This window comes from Plectropomus leopardus, chromosome 14 (genome assembly GCF_026936395.1).
Source record: "Plectropomus leopardus strain MGB_pleo_1.0 chromosome 14, ASM2693639v1, whole genome shotgun sequence".
In the NCBI taxonomy this organism is placed as follows: Eukaryota; Metazoa; Chordata; class Actinopteri; order Perciformes; family Serranidae; genus Plectropomus; species Plectropomus leopardus.
The window spans coordinates 25,634,920-25,647,418 of NC_142189.1; the positions used below are offsets into that span (position 1 = coordinate 25,634,920).

Below are 12,499 nucleotides of genomic sequence, written 5' to 3' on the forward strand. Positions count from 1 at the left end.
TGACTCACAGTAAAATCCCCCTGACCTGTTTCTGAGATGCCAAGCAACATTAGAGATGCAATGATCTGTGGCATAAAACAGCTTTATTCAGTGTTTTTAGCAGTTTAAATTTTGTAATCCATTTGTTTTGGAGAGAAAGAGACCTCTGCGAATAATTTGGCTACCAGTAAAAACCTCTCGAACAGTGAACACTGAAGGAATTCTGAATAAGTTTCCGCTGGTTGCGATCTACTGCAATTCACTGCTAGATGCCACCAAATCCCAATAAATCTTACACACTGTACTTTAACATGCTGATTAAATTACTCCTGACACAAAAATGTTTAAAAGATTGTGAAACTCTGTTAAAATGGCAGATGACATCTAACTTAACCTGTTCAAGTATAGTCTGTGGTAAGGTGCGTGTTTGGTGCACCACACAGGCAATTATGTGATTAAAATTACTGGTTAAATCAATCCCAGTGTTTATAATAGATGACAGAAACAAATTTGTCTACATGATGATGGACACCCGGATGAAATTCAGAATTACTGCACACAAACATGTCATGTCATTACCACATCACCTTCCTATTTCAATAAAATAACTTTCCTGTTGCCTGTGTGTTACATGTATTGCATTGTGTTTAATCAACAGTGGTCTGATTTTTGCCAGGTTTTCCTTTGGAGTGTTTTTTTTTTTTACATTATTATTTTTGCCTCAATGGAAGTTGTCAAACAAATACCTTTTAATGTCTCAATCATGTTGTTAATAATATATGTTATTACTTTTGTTTTGTTTTGTTGGTCTCTTTCTTTTTTGGGTCCGTTTTTGTTTGTCTGTCTGCTTGTTTTTGTGTTGTTTTTTGTTTTATTTTTTTGTTTGGTAGGGGGATTTTGTTTTGTGCTGTGGGGATGTGTACTGTATATATGTTGAATAATGTAATTAAAATATAGTAGATAAAATAAAGTTAAGTCACTCAGTAAAAAACAAACAAACAAACAAAAAAAACAGCCATTTAACCAGCCTGGTAGATAGGCATGTATCTACTATATCTACTACTATTTATCTATCTATTTATCATACATACTATTCATAAGCTACTCCTTAATTTGAATCAATATAGTAGGTTTGGGTTTGTAATTTCAGCCTCATGATGCTTCTGTGCTGAACCACCGTGGATGTAATATAGCTGCACTACCTCTTTAAGAGGACCCGGAAGTGCTTAATAAACCGGATGTACACACTTTCCAATGTGACTTACCTCAGCTAACACTGTTATGCGTTAATTTTGTCTGGCAGGTGTCTACAAAATGTTTCTTACCACCGTAAATTGTGAGTATATAAATGTATGTAGTTATTTAGAGAGTCACATGCATGCCAGTGCGCGGCTGTCTCGATCATAGCTAAATTAACCAGTTTGCTAACCTTGATTTAGCTAGCTAACGTTAGCCGTCGGCTCTCAAGTAGTTAACATAAACCTAATGTGACACTGTAACTTTAAATCTACTCACTCGTATTCATGTGTTTTTGGAGTTTTTTTTACGATAAGTGTTGTGTGATTAAAATGCTGTCGCGCTCAGCTGTTATTATTTGCGTTAAGCGGTTAACTTGAGTTAGTAGCAGCTAACTGTTAGCCTGTTTACTTCTCCACGATGCTAAATACATTCACACATAATATCTGAACAGTTTGCCATGCATTAGCTGTATGCATCTGCCTAATAAACATCTGTTTTTTTCATATCTCAGTGGCCAAGGCAAAATCAAAGTAAGTGAAAGTTCTGTAATTATTAAAATCACAAGGTTTTTCAACTGATAATAATAATCAATCAATCAATCAATTAATATATTTGGTACATGGGATTATATAAAGTACAATTTCAGTGAAATGTCATTGGTGTTATTCCAGCATACAAAGCTCCAACATGAATATCATAAATGCAATTTCATGTTTACTGATGTTATTTTCCATCAGGACCATCTTAGTGCAGATGGTGAGTGCTGCAGGGACAGGCTACTTCTTCAACACAAAGAGGAACCGTCTCACAGAAAAACTGGTGATTCGCAAACATGATCCATTTGGTAAGATATGACCAGCCAGCTGTTTATATTATACAGATGTAACGTGCACACTAAAACATTAAACATTAGTCTGTAGTGCACTGTACCAGATTGTAAATGCCACTTGGGACTTGGCAACAGAAGCATGTATGTCTGCAGTGTAACGGGAAGCTGTTTCAGTCCCGATCTCTTAAAATCAATAAGTCACTGAGACAAAAAACCTCCATTGAGATACTGACAGTGGTACACATATTTGTCTGGTGGAGCGCTCAGGTTAGGTCAGGTTTTACAAAAAGGTAGCAACCACGTACCAGACTGTAAGCAGCATGCAGGAAGCTATGACAATCACAGACACAGTGCCAGAAAAAAAGAAGAAGCAAATATAGGATTTTGGTTTGGCTTTACTTTTGCTGGTAATGCAATTAAAAACAATAGCCAACAATTTCTGTATAGCACAGTTTTAATAATATGTAGTCATTGCATTGTTTCTCTTTTTATTTGGTCCAGACCGTGCCTCCTACTTAAGATCTTCTTTCTATCTTTGCAGTGAAGAAGCATGTCCTGTTCTTTGAGAAGAAGAAGATCAGATCGATATAATGATGCGTCAAAATATATGGACAACATAAGCCTGCTAGGTTTAACACAGACTATTTTTACTGTCATGGATTATACAAGGTGTTTCATCAGTCAACATCTCCGTTTGCTGTCAGAGGAGTTCTCCTGGGATCTGTCAGAGGGCCTCTGCTTTCTCTCCACCGCAAACCCTGACCGAGCTTCAAGAGAATCTGGACTACAACCATTTTAAATTACTCCTCATGACATAAATTAATGTTATTCAATGGGGCTATACAGTATCATTGATTACTTGTCATGAAAGAAATTGTGAAGTGTGATCTGTTTGGGCTCATTAAGTAAGTTAAGTTCATAAGAAATTAAGTGTTAAGATGTTTTTCAATTATTAAACACTTGAGTTGGCGTTTCACCACATAGGCACTGTTGATGTAACTGTTATATTGACAGTCAAATTGAAATAATGACCGGCTTCATATTAAAATACCATTGATGACATCATTAACAATCAAAAAAAAGTTTCATAACTTTTTTCATTCTCGCATCTCTCAAAAGCAGCTCATGTCATACGACAGTGTGGTTCACAGGTCAGTTAGATCTGTTCAGGTCGAGCTCCATTAACAGCAGCGTCTTAGAACAGTTCAGCCGGCAGGTCCTTTTTGAAGGGGTAAGACGTCTGCGTGCCAACAGCCTGCACGCTCACTCCTGCCACCTGATTGGCTCTGCGGGCCATCTCCTCCAGAGGCATTGTGGGATAATGAGCCATGTAAAATGCCAGCGCACCAATAAAGCTGTCCCCAGCACCCTGGCAAGAAACAATATTACAAGGATGCTTTATTAAATTCCACCTGTGGTTCAAACCGCTCCACTGTGTAATTCTGCAGCTGTGCTCAGCAGAATCAGGGTATGTAAGGAGCAATAAGACAGTGCATCTATGTTAAAATTGCATGATACATTGAAATGTGTTACAGTTAAAAATGTGTCATACAGTGTTTTTAAAAGTGTAGGAACACCAGGTAATATGAAAGGATGGGGAGGCACATTTTCCAATTCAATATACAGTCAACAGTAGGGGGTGCTATGGCATTTGTTAGCTATTTTTCCAAGACTTCTGTTGGTGCCTGAAATCTCAACTACTCTGAAATTAGTTACTGAATTGTTACCTTGTGTGAAAGTGTGCCTCAGTCAGCACTTTAAGGGAAACATCTGTATAACATATCTTCAAATACAGCTCTTAGTGCCATCAGAATTATTAATACAGCCTGAGCAAATCACCTTGATTACTCTCAAAAAACATGGGAAAAAGACAATAAGCAAATGATCTCAAAATCAGCAAGAAAATTGTGAAAAGCTATAAAAATTGCTTAAAAATTAGAAAAAAATCAATATCCCCCAAAACATGGTAATGACCTAAAAAAAAATCTGTATAATAAGTAAAAATTATAAAATAAAATAATGATAACTATAAATATAGTTTTCTGGAAAATTCCCCCTAGCTTAAAAAAAAAAAATCCAAATCAGCTAATATATTTTGCAGTATACAGGACATTCCCTGCCAAGTTGCTCAATGCCTTTCTCCAGGTTTTCAAAAAAAGAAATCAAATCAATAAGCTCTGGGTTCACTTGTGAGAGGTTTCTGAACAAGAATAGACCAAGAAAGGTTTTGTTGATACAGGTTTCAAAGGGTTAATATACAGACAAGCAGAGTATTTTTCACTGAGCTACAAAGACAGACCAAGTCTTCAAGCTTAATCCCCAAATAAACAAATTAACCATTATTTGTTTTTAATGTTTTTATCTAAAACAACTTTCGAAGCAGAAACTGGAACAAACCAACAACAAAGCCTTTGGTGATTGCTTTTAAAGTCAGCTGAGCTGCACATGGCTGCTTTAGTCATGCGTCAGTGGCTTCACCATAACTGCCAACAGCTCTGGTTTTGGCCATCAGTTTAATAAACTCTCCATTTTCCCTCATCATCTATTGATAGAGATGGAATGTGCCGTCTACGCCCCTGAGGGGGTTTGGCAGGAGTGTGATGCGGCGAGAGGAGGGGGGGGTGGCTCGCTGATGGGAAAAGGCACAATGGTATGTGGCGACACGCTCATGTTTAACCACAAATTCCCCCCCTGACGCTGGTTCTCACAAGCCCGCTCCATTACTCATCACTGTGGCCCTCAAAAGAGTTCACTGCACTCTCTCTTCTGAGCACCTCTTTAACCCCCCCCTCCTCCCGACACCCGTCACCCTGCAACCTCAAAGTGACCCTTTTGTCAGGGGTAAAGTTGTCGGTTGTGCCGGGATGAATCAGTGACACGGGGCAAAAAACAAAATCCCTAATGCTGACCCCGGCCCGGCAGAGAGGGCAATGCCCTGTGATTGACAGGGCACCCGGAACAGAGAGGGGCCAAACGCGGTTGGCAGTAGCCGGGGCAGCTGGAGGGCATGGTCCAGATAACATGGACTTTTTCTACAAACATCTAAGCTGGTATCATTTAACCCTTTGAAATCTACTGGATTTTTTATTTTCAAAAACATGGGAGAAATGCAATAACCAACCTAAAAGGAAGTGTACCAAATATTAGCAAGAAAGTAGTTAAGAGTACAAGAACATTTCCTAAAAAATAGCAGAACAAAAAACTAAAGCAAAAAAACCCGAAAGAACATTTAAAAAAAAAAACTTAATTTTTTTTTCTAAATCTAAAATTTCTTTCAGTTTCAAAATAAATCAAACCAATTTGCTCAGGTTTCGAACGATTTAATTACTTGTGAAATGTGTCTGTGCACAGCACAAGAAACGTGATGACGATCCAGGTTTCAAAGGGTTAAGGCTTTGTTCAAATAGGTGATAGATACAAGCAATGTAGGAAAAAAAAAACCTGACATTTGAAAGGCCATTTTTTTTCACCCCACCCCCACCCTCGCTGCACGCCGCTGGTGTGACTCCTGGAGAGATGCTGGAAAGAGTGAGATCAGAGCTCAAACATTTCACAGGCCTGGTGGATTTCCATGTTTAAAGCCATGGTATGTTTATGTCTCCTGTCTGGTAGCTGGGCTGGGCCACGAGACAGTCCAGCATTTGGAAATAAGGCTTTGGTGAAGCGGTCCCACTGGTTCGGCTCTGGCCTCTATCCCAGTTCAAAAATTGTGGTTGAAATGGTGATATCACTCGAGCGGGGGTTGATGTTTGGGAAGAGACGACCAGTGGAGCATAATACAGGGGAAAGATCTGTTTCAACAACTAGATAAGGTGATAGAAAATTAAACATTTTGGTCTTTAAAGTCATGACAAGACATTTTGTTTTGCACGATTTCCTCATTTTTCTTTGACGTTTTGGATCACCTGTTGACAATGAACTAATCTACAACCAAATCCCTGCCAAAACACCCGCCTTTGTTGAGTCAGACTACAATAGGGTGGGGCCAAACAGGTTTCCAAAGGATAATGCCAGTATTAAAGGCTAAACTTGCTAATAGTCAATATTTTTTTTGTGCTGACGAGTAAAATTTCTCAGATATCAGATCACAGAATCAAATCTTAGCAGTTAAGCTCAGAACTATATTCTTTTCAGGGTGTAAAAAACCCACAGACAGAATTTAGATTTAGACAATGTCAGAGTTTTATGCAAATAACATTTCAAAAAGTTTGATCTGAACTGAATGTAAACAGTGACATTTAAATACCTCTCAATTTGTAGCATTGCAAAAATATTTTAATAACCATCTACCTTTTCTGAATTTTCCTCTTCGAAATTTCAATAATGTAATTTCAAATTTTGCAATTTTTGAAAAGTTTAAAAACTTTAAGCATGTTTTCATAAGGTTTAAAAATTCCAGGTTAATTAAACTGGATTGGCAAAAGTATTTCAAAAAAATTAAATGAATCATTTAAACATGCAATATTTGAGGACATTTAATTAAGGGCATCAAGCAGGCGGACAAGTCGTAAGTGTTCGGATCTAAACTTGAAGTCACTCTGCTATACAGGCCGCCATCCAACCGTTCTCAGTCTTACTAGCGTCTCCTCTGTTGAGACTGGCATGTGACGCTACTGGATCCAGTGACTGAAGCTCAACGAGGCTGACAAGCGCTACCCCCTTCAGCCCCGCCACCGCTGCCCTCGACACAGTTTGGTGAAGGTTAGATCTGGAGGCCTGTCAATCAAGTGACACAAGCGCTTGCCGCGGATGAGCTGTGATGCTCTTACTGGTCGAGTCCGTCCGCCGTGTCTTGACCTCTGTGACGCTCCTCTGCCCGCTCTCCTCCGCTACTCAGACTGGAGTTAGAAATTAGGGTGGCAGATTTGTCTCTGCGAAACTTGCCAAATTAACAAAGCATGATTTGGGAAGTTCTCTAAAGTTGTTTGACGTGTGACGCTGCGATAAAAGCATGTGATCAGAGAGCCAGTCATTGTTTTTTGAGAATTAAAGCACTTCCAAAAATGTCCTTGACACTTTTATAGATTTGGCTCAGTTCCATTTAATGTTTCAAAGTGTATTTTTTTCCGTATGACAGATAATTACCTTAAAGTGATTCAACTTGGATCGATTGAACATAACAGTGACACACCTATGGCTACTGAAAGCTTTCCATTTGCTGTTGCAAACACTTTTGTGCCTGGCAAGATGACACAACATCAGGGAAGTGACCTTTTTGTGAATGCGTCAGACAGACAGCAGCTTTAGTGCTGTGAGTTTAGAATAAACAGTAGACAAACTGAATAGTTAACACAAGAAGCAATAACCTCCATGGCTGTAAAGCTAAACAAAGGAGTGCATACAGAAGTCCGTCGACAAAAAATCCAAGGACAAAGACGACAGCGGCGCCCACACGCTCTGATTGACAAGTGATCTTTGTAAAGTGCAGTGCACAAACACCACAGCAATGAGCTCTAAAACTGAGAAAATGCAGATCTCAAGAAAAGGCTGCATGTCTTTCATGTTACGGCGTCCGCTGAACCTTTCGAGCCTCCAAAGCCTGTGACTGTATTTCTCACTCCAGAGGCCTCCTGCGATCATGACTCCCCGCGTGCCATGAACTCCTGTAGCCTACAGCCTTTGTCAATGAAAGGCACCCAGGGGAGAGCAAAGACCAACTGAGGGGCATGTGATGACTCACAGTGGCTTCCACGTCCGGAAGCTTCCAGTAAGACTCGCGAACTGCGAAGCGGCATGGGAGGAAGACTGAGAGATCAAAAACGCATTTAATTGGACCAATTAGTGCTGTGACATCTTTGATCCATCCGCAGCGCTTTGTCTTAGCCCTCTTTCACCCTTTCTGTGTGCGACTCTGATCGACACGGTGCTGGCAGAGGCCTGGCCTAACATCTGGGTCGCCAAACAGCAGCTGCTGCAGCATGTGCACTCCATTAAAACATGGTGATGTGGCAGTTTTTTCTCTCAGTGTCACGCTGACCTTAGCAACACAATGCTCAGGAGGTATTCCCTTACCTTTGGCTTCCAGGAAGGAATCATGCAATTGGCCCTTACGCGTCTCCAGTCATTGGAGAAGACTGGGAATAATTTGACTGTCCGGACCCACCGTGCAGCTGTAATGTCTGGTTTAGACTGCGCTGTCTACCTTTCGCCCTACACAGTGGACCTCCCGGAGCAGTGGAAACCGAGGCCACCCAAGTCCTGCTGGGGCTAAAAGGCGCTGGCTGTGTGTGTATGTGTGTGTGTGTGTTTGTGTACGTGCCTCATCTAACTGTCCACACACACACACACACACAAAAAAAGCCAAGGCTCTGATCTCAGCGAGGGAAGCCTGTACTCAATTTAAGAAAAAAGGGAGACAAATGGATGAGACGGGGGAGGGATGGGGGGAGACCCACAGTGGATGAGTGTGTTATTCACGACCCTGACTCAGCCCATGATTGCTCGTGCCATGTAAGATGTGTTACTGAGACAGCTGCAGGAGGAGCGGATGATGACATAGTTACAGTCTAAATGATTTATCGGCCATATTGGCTCAAAAGAAATGTTTCATCAAAGTGATGAAATGCATCTGATCCAGCCATACACACACAATTTCGGATGTGTTTTTTTAAATTTCTTTTTAATTATAGCTATTATTGTTGTTGTTTTTGTTATTATTAATAATGAAGATGATAATTTTTGTATTTTTTGCACTTTCTCCTTTCTTTCTTTATGCATTTGTGCATGATTGTTTGCCTCTATGTATGAAGCTTTAATTTACACACAAAAAAATGCAGCAGACATGAAGTAATGATTTGTATGAAATATTAGTAAAATGTTGAAAGAAACATTGCGATAAAAAAAAGCATGAGAAATGCTAAAAAAAAAAAAGGTGGATTTGTGTTTGTTGCCATTAGCAGCACGCCATGCCACCCGTGGTGCCCGCAACAGTAGCCTAGCTAAAATAGCGAGAAACCGCAAGTGACTCACTGTGTTGATATCGAAGAATCGCAGCCTAGAATACGGCCTCAATTCACAGTCCGATACAAGAAAAATCCTACTGATGACAAGTCCGAAGCTTTCAAACACATGGCCGTCACTGCTGCTCGAGAAAACACAATCAAAGCAGTAAAAACAATCATAACGAGAGAGGCCTGTGTTACCAGAACAAGCTCAACGGAGTGAATAATGATCTTGATAACAACCTGTTTTTTTTCCCCTCCCTCTCTCCAGTAACAAAGACTTACTGGAATAGGGATTATAATGTCCAAAAGAGTTAAACACTCCAGAATTTATGGGCCCATCAAAGAACACAAGGGGTGGGGTGAGAGCGTGTGTGTGTGTGTGTGCAGGGGGGACATGCAGCAGGCCCAACCACAGCTTTCTGCTGACTGATGCAAGCCCAAGAGGTGAGTCATGGGAGAAGGAGGGGGGAGGACAGAGGTGGTGGGTAAGTTCTCCTGGGGGCTACTGGGAAGTGGGGTGATTGAAGCAATGAATAAGGGTATTTATGCTTCGAAACGTGGGGGCACAGAGGAGGTCGCGCACCGTTAAAGAAGGCCTGCCCTTTGTTCTGGAAATGCCACGGTGACCTGTTGGTAGATGCTGCTGTTTGCTTCAGCTGCACTTCCTTTAGAGTGAAAAAAACACCACAAGATTTACTTTTTTTTTTTTTTACTGCTGTCGTTTTTTCCTGACTTTCACAATACCTAATGTGGGTTTCATGTAAAACAAAGACTCCATGCTAGTCGTTTTTAAGTCGTTTTTTTTTTTTTTTTTTTTAACAATGATGCGTGATGAATAGTATTTGGAAATTACAGCACAATAAAAGTCCCTAGGGGGAACTATTCGGTTGAAGACTCCATTACACAAACAATTACAAGGCTTTAATCAAATGAGAGGTGATTAACACCTCTGTGCAATGACGTGTTTGGTTGGTAGAACACAGGCCCCACAAAACCCTCAGAGACAGGAAATGCAAACATCTTGCCGAGGCTCTTGTGACGAAAACAAGCCACAGAAGCTGGTGTGAAATGAGTCAAGTGACGCTGGCCTTTTTAAAAGATTAGAGTCGTCCTTTTAGGAGTGGAAACAGCCGGTGGTCACCACATCCCCAATGATCTTAAAGCGTTCCACTTGAGCGACACACAGATCTGCAGCTCCACTAGAGCTCAGAGGACTGGGAGTTTATTCGACCGTGATGAACGAGCAGATGAAAGTTCTTCTGTGTGATAATGTTTTGGAGGAATGTGGAATGTGCCCATTTTCTGTGAAAAAGAATTTAAAAAAAAATCCCTCCACTGATGAGTGGGCTGGTTTACATAATTTTTCTTTAAACTTTTTTCTTCTTTTTTTCTAATAACACGAGTGCCATCGCCTTCTGACTAATGAAAACGAATGAAAAAAGAAAAAGATGAACATTTTTAAATATGCAAACTCATTCTTAAAAATGATTATATCATAAATACTTATTATTGCTGTATATTTTAAATGATTTAGATGATAAAAAATAATATTACATATATTACAGACTAAAAATGAAGCAGCGTCAGCATGTATTAAAATATTAAAGACTGACCTAATAATTAAAAGTTAATAAATCACTAAAGGTATTACAATCAATTCTACAGTGAAAATGAGCATTAATGTGTGTGATAAGATTTCATGCACAACTCATGGTGTTGCTAAAAGACAAGCCAGGGGATCATCAAAATTGGTAGGATTTATCATCTGGGGACCATGAATGACTGTACTTAATTTTGGCAGCACTGGTTGTTAAGATATAACAGTGTGGTCCAAAGTGGTGGGTTGACCAATCACCATCCCTAAAGCCATGCCACTAGTGTGGCTAAACATGCTCTAATCAAGCTTCTGAAATGTGATCATTTGCTACTTTCACGATAAACTGAATATATTTGGATTTTAGGATGCCATTTCAATATATATGCTTAACTATATAACTATTTACTTACTATAAGTCACTACACGCTTACCGTAGTGTCCACTGTTGTGACTGGTGTAGCTTGCACATGTTTTGAGGTCGACTCCTGTGCCTTGAGCACCACACAGCCTTGGGGTCCCAAAGTGATGATGACTGACCCACAGCCTCGCTTCAGCAGCTCCTGACTGGCCCGATGCGCTTCTTCCACATTAGCTACTGAGTAACCAGTCAGCAGCTCAGCCTGGAAGGAAAAGCAGCAGAGGTTAGACAGACACTGCAGACACACAGCACTGTATAATCATATATACTACACACTCTTCATTTAAACATTCAGTTAGCATAAGATGATAATGGGACACTATTTCTTTCATTTTCTCCTAAGCCAGTCTATTTTTCTTTTCTAGGTCAGGGAGCTCAGTTAATCAGAGGTTAGGAATTAAAATTAAAGATAGGGCAAAACCAACATTGGTGTGGGATACTGGGAGGATGCATTATGGAAATTCCCCAAGGCAAAAACTCCCAGTACCACGGGACAAGCCAGACGTTAAAGCAGTGCTTTAAAAAAAAAAATAAAAAAAAGTAAATCAACACTAAAAGCTAGTTTTGCCTATCTAAAGAACACAATGAAGTACATCACAACCATTTACTATGTCCAAGGATCCCTAATTAGTAGTCCATTACAAGTCGTTTGCTTACTCGCTTTAGTTTACTGTTTTGTATGAACAGTTCTGTGATGAGTCAGCGCTTAATTACACGCTGACTGTGGTCAGACAGACTCATTAAACACATTCAGTCTGTTAAGGATTTGCTGGATCCGTCAGCAGTCTGCGGGCCAAACATTTTCAAAGAGTAGATTCTCTGACTCCGCCGCTTCATCTGGCTCCAAAATGACTAAACAGTGACAAAGCAGGACTGCACAGCTGATGTTTGAGGAACTTCAAGGAAACTCAGAACCACAGCAGCTCTCTCCTGAGTAATGGGCACCCTTGATAAAGATGAGCCACGTAATTTCTCTGTGGCGATTAAAGACAGTTGCACGGCAAGTTTATTTGCAAGCATAACTGAGGCTTTATAAAGTTATGTGACATATAATTTGTATGAATCCACCCGTCACATATGGTATCAATATTTTTAATTTGAAATATTTTAACGATTCACTGCAGTTTTTATTGACTGAGTGAAAAGACTTGCTCAAACCTATTGGGTCTTCTTTTTTTACTACTTACTGTATTGCTGTATTTAAGAATTTATTTGGCTCAGTTTTTCCAAGCTTCAAGTTTCAATTTGCTAAAACAACTTGCTAAATTAAAATCGTTAAACACAGCATGCCATCCATACATCGTGTAAAACACAAAATCACACGCTCATTCCTCAAAATGTAGACACGTCCTATTCATTCCAGTCCTTACTGCTATGTAAGGTGACTGCAGGCATTTCTCTGTGTTTCCTCTCGTGAGCAGCATTGCAACATAATTGCTCATCACTTTACGCCCACTGCCATCGATTTTAAATAGTGGGGAAAGAAGGAAAAA

General features: G+C 40.0%; 2 protein-coding genes across 2 annotated transcripts in view; one reads left to right on the forward strand and one right to left on the reverse strand.

Moving 5' to 3' along the window:
• Positions 1 to 1,175: 1,175 nt before the first annotated feature.
• mrpl33 (mitochondrial ribosomal protein L33) lies at positions 1,176 to 2,725 on the forward strand. The gene is made up of 4 exons (XM_088087243.1): positions 1,176 to 1,315; positions 1,730 to 1,748; positions 1,956 to 2,062; positions 2,589 to 2,725. Exons 1-4 carry the CDS (start codon positions 1,294 to 1,296, stop codon positions 2,636 to 2,638), a joined length of 198 nt encoding a protein of 65 aa, XP_087943369.1. The 5' UTR covers positions 1,176 to 1,293; the 3' UTR covers positions 2,639 to 2,725.
• The window catches only part of rbks (ribokinase), a 40,194-nt gene continuing 30,119 nt past the window's right edge, over positions 2,425 to 12,499 (reverse strand). The window contains exons 8-9 of the mRNA XM_042500421.2: positions 11,020 to 11,208; positions 2,425 to 3,416 (exon numbers count right to left, since the gene is read on the reverse strand). Of these exons, the coding sequence (XP_042356355.1) occupies positions 3,243 to 3,416; positions 11,020 to 11,208 (363 nt within the window). The 3' untranslated portion in view covers positions 2,425 to 3,242. The remainder of the gene's footprint in view (positions 3,417 to 11,019; positions 11,209 to 12,499) is intronic.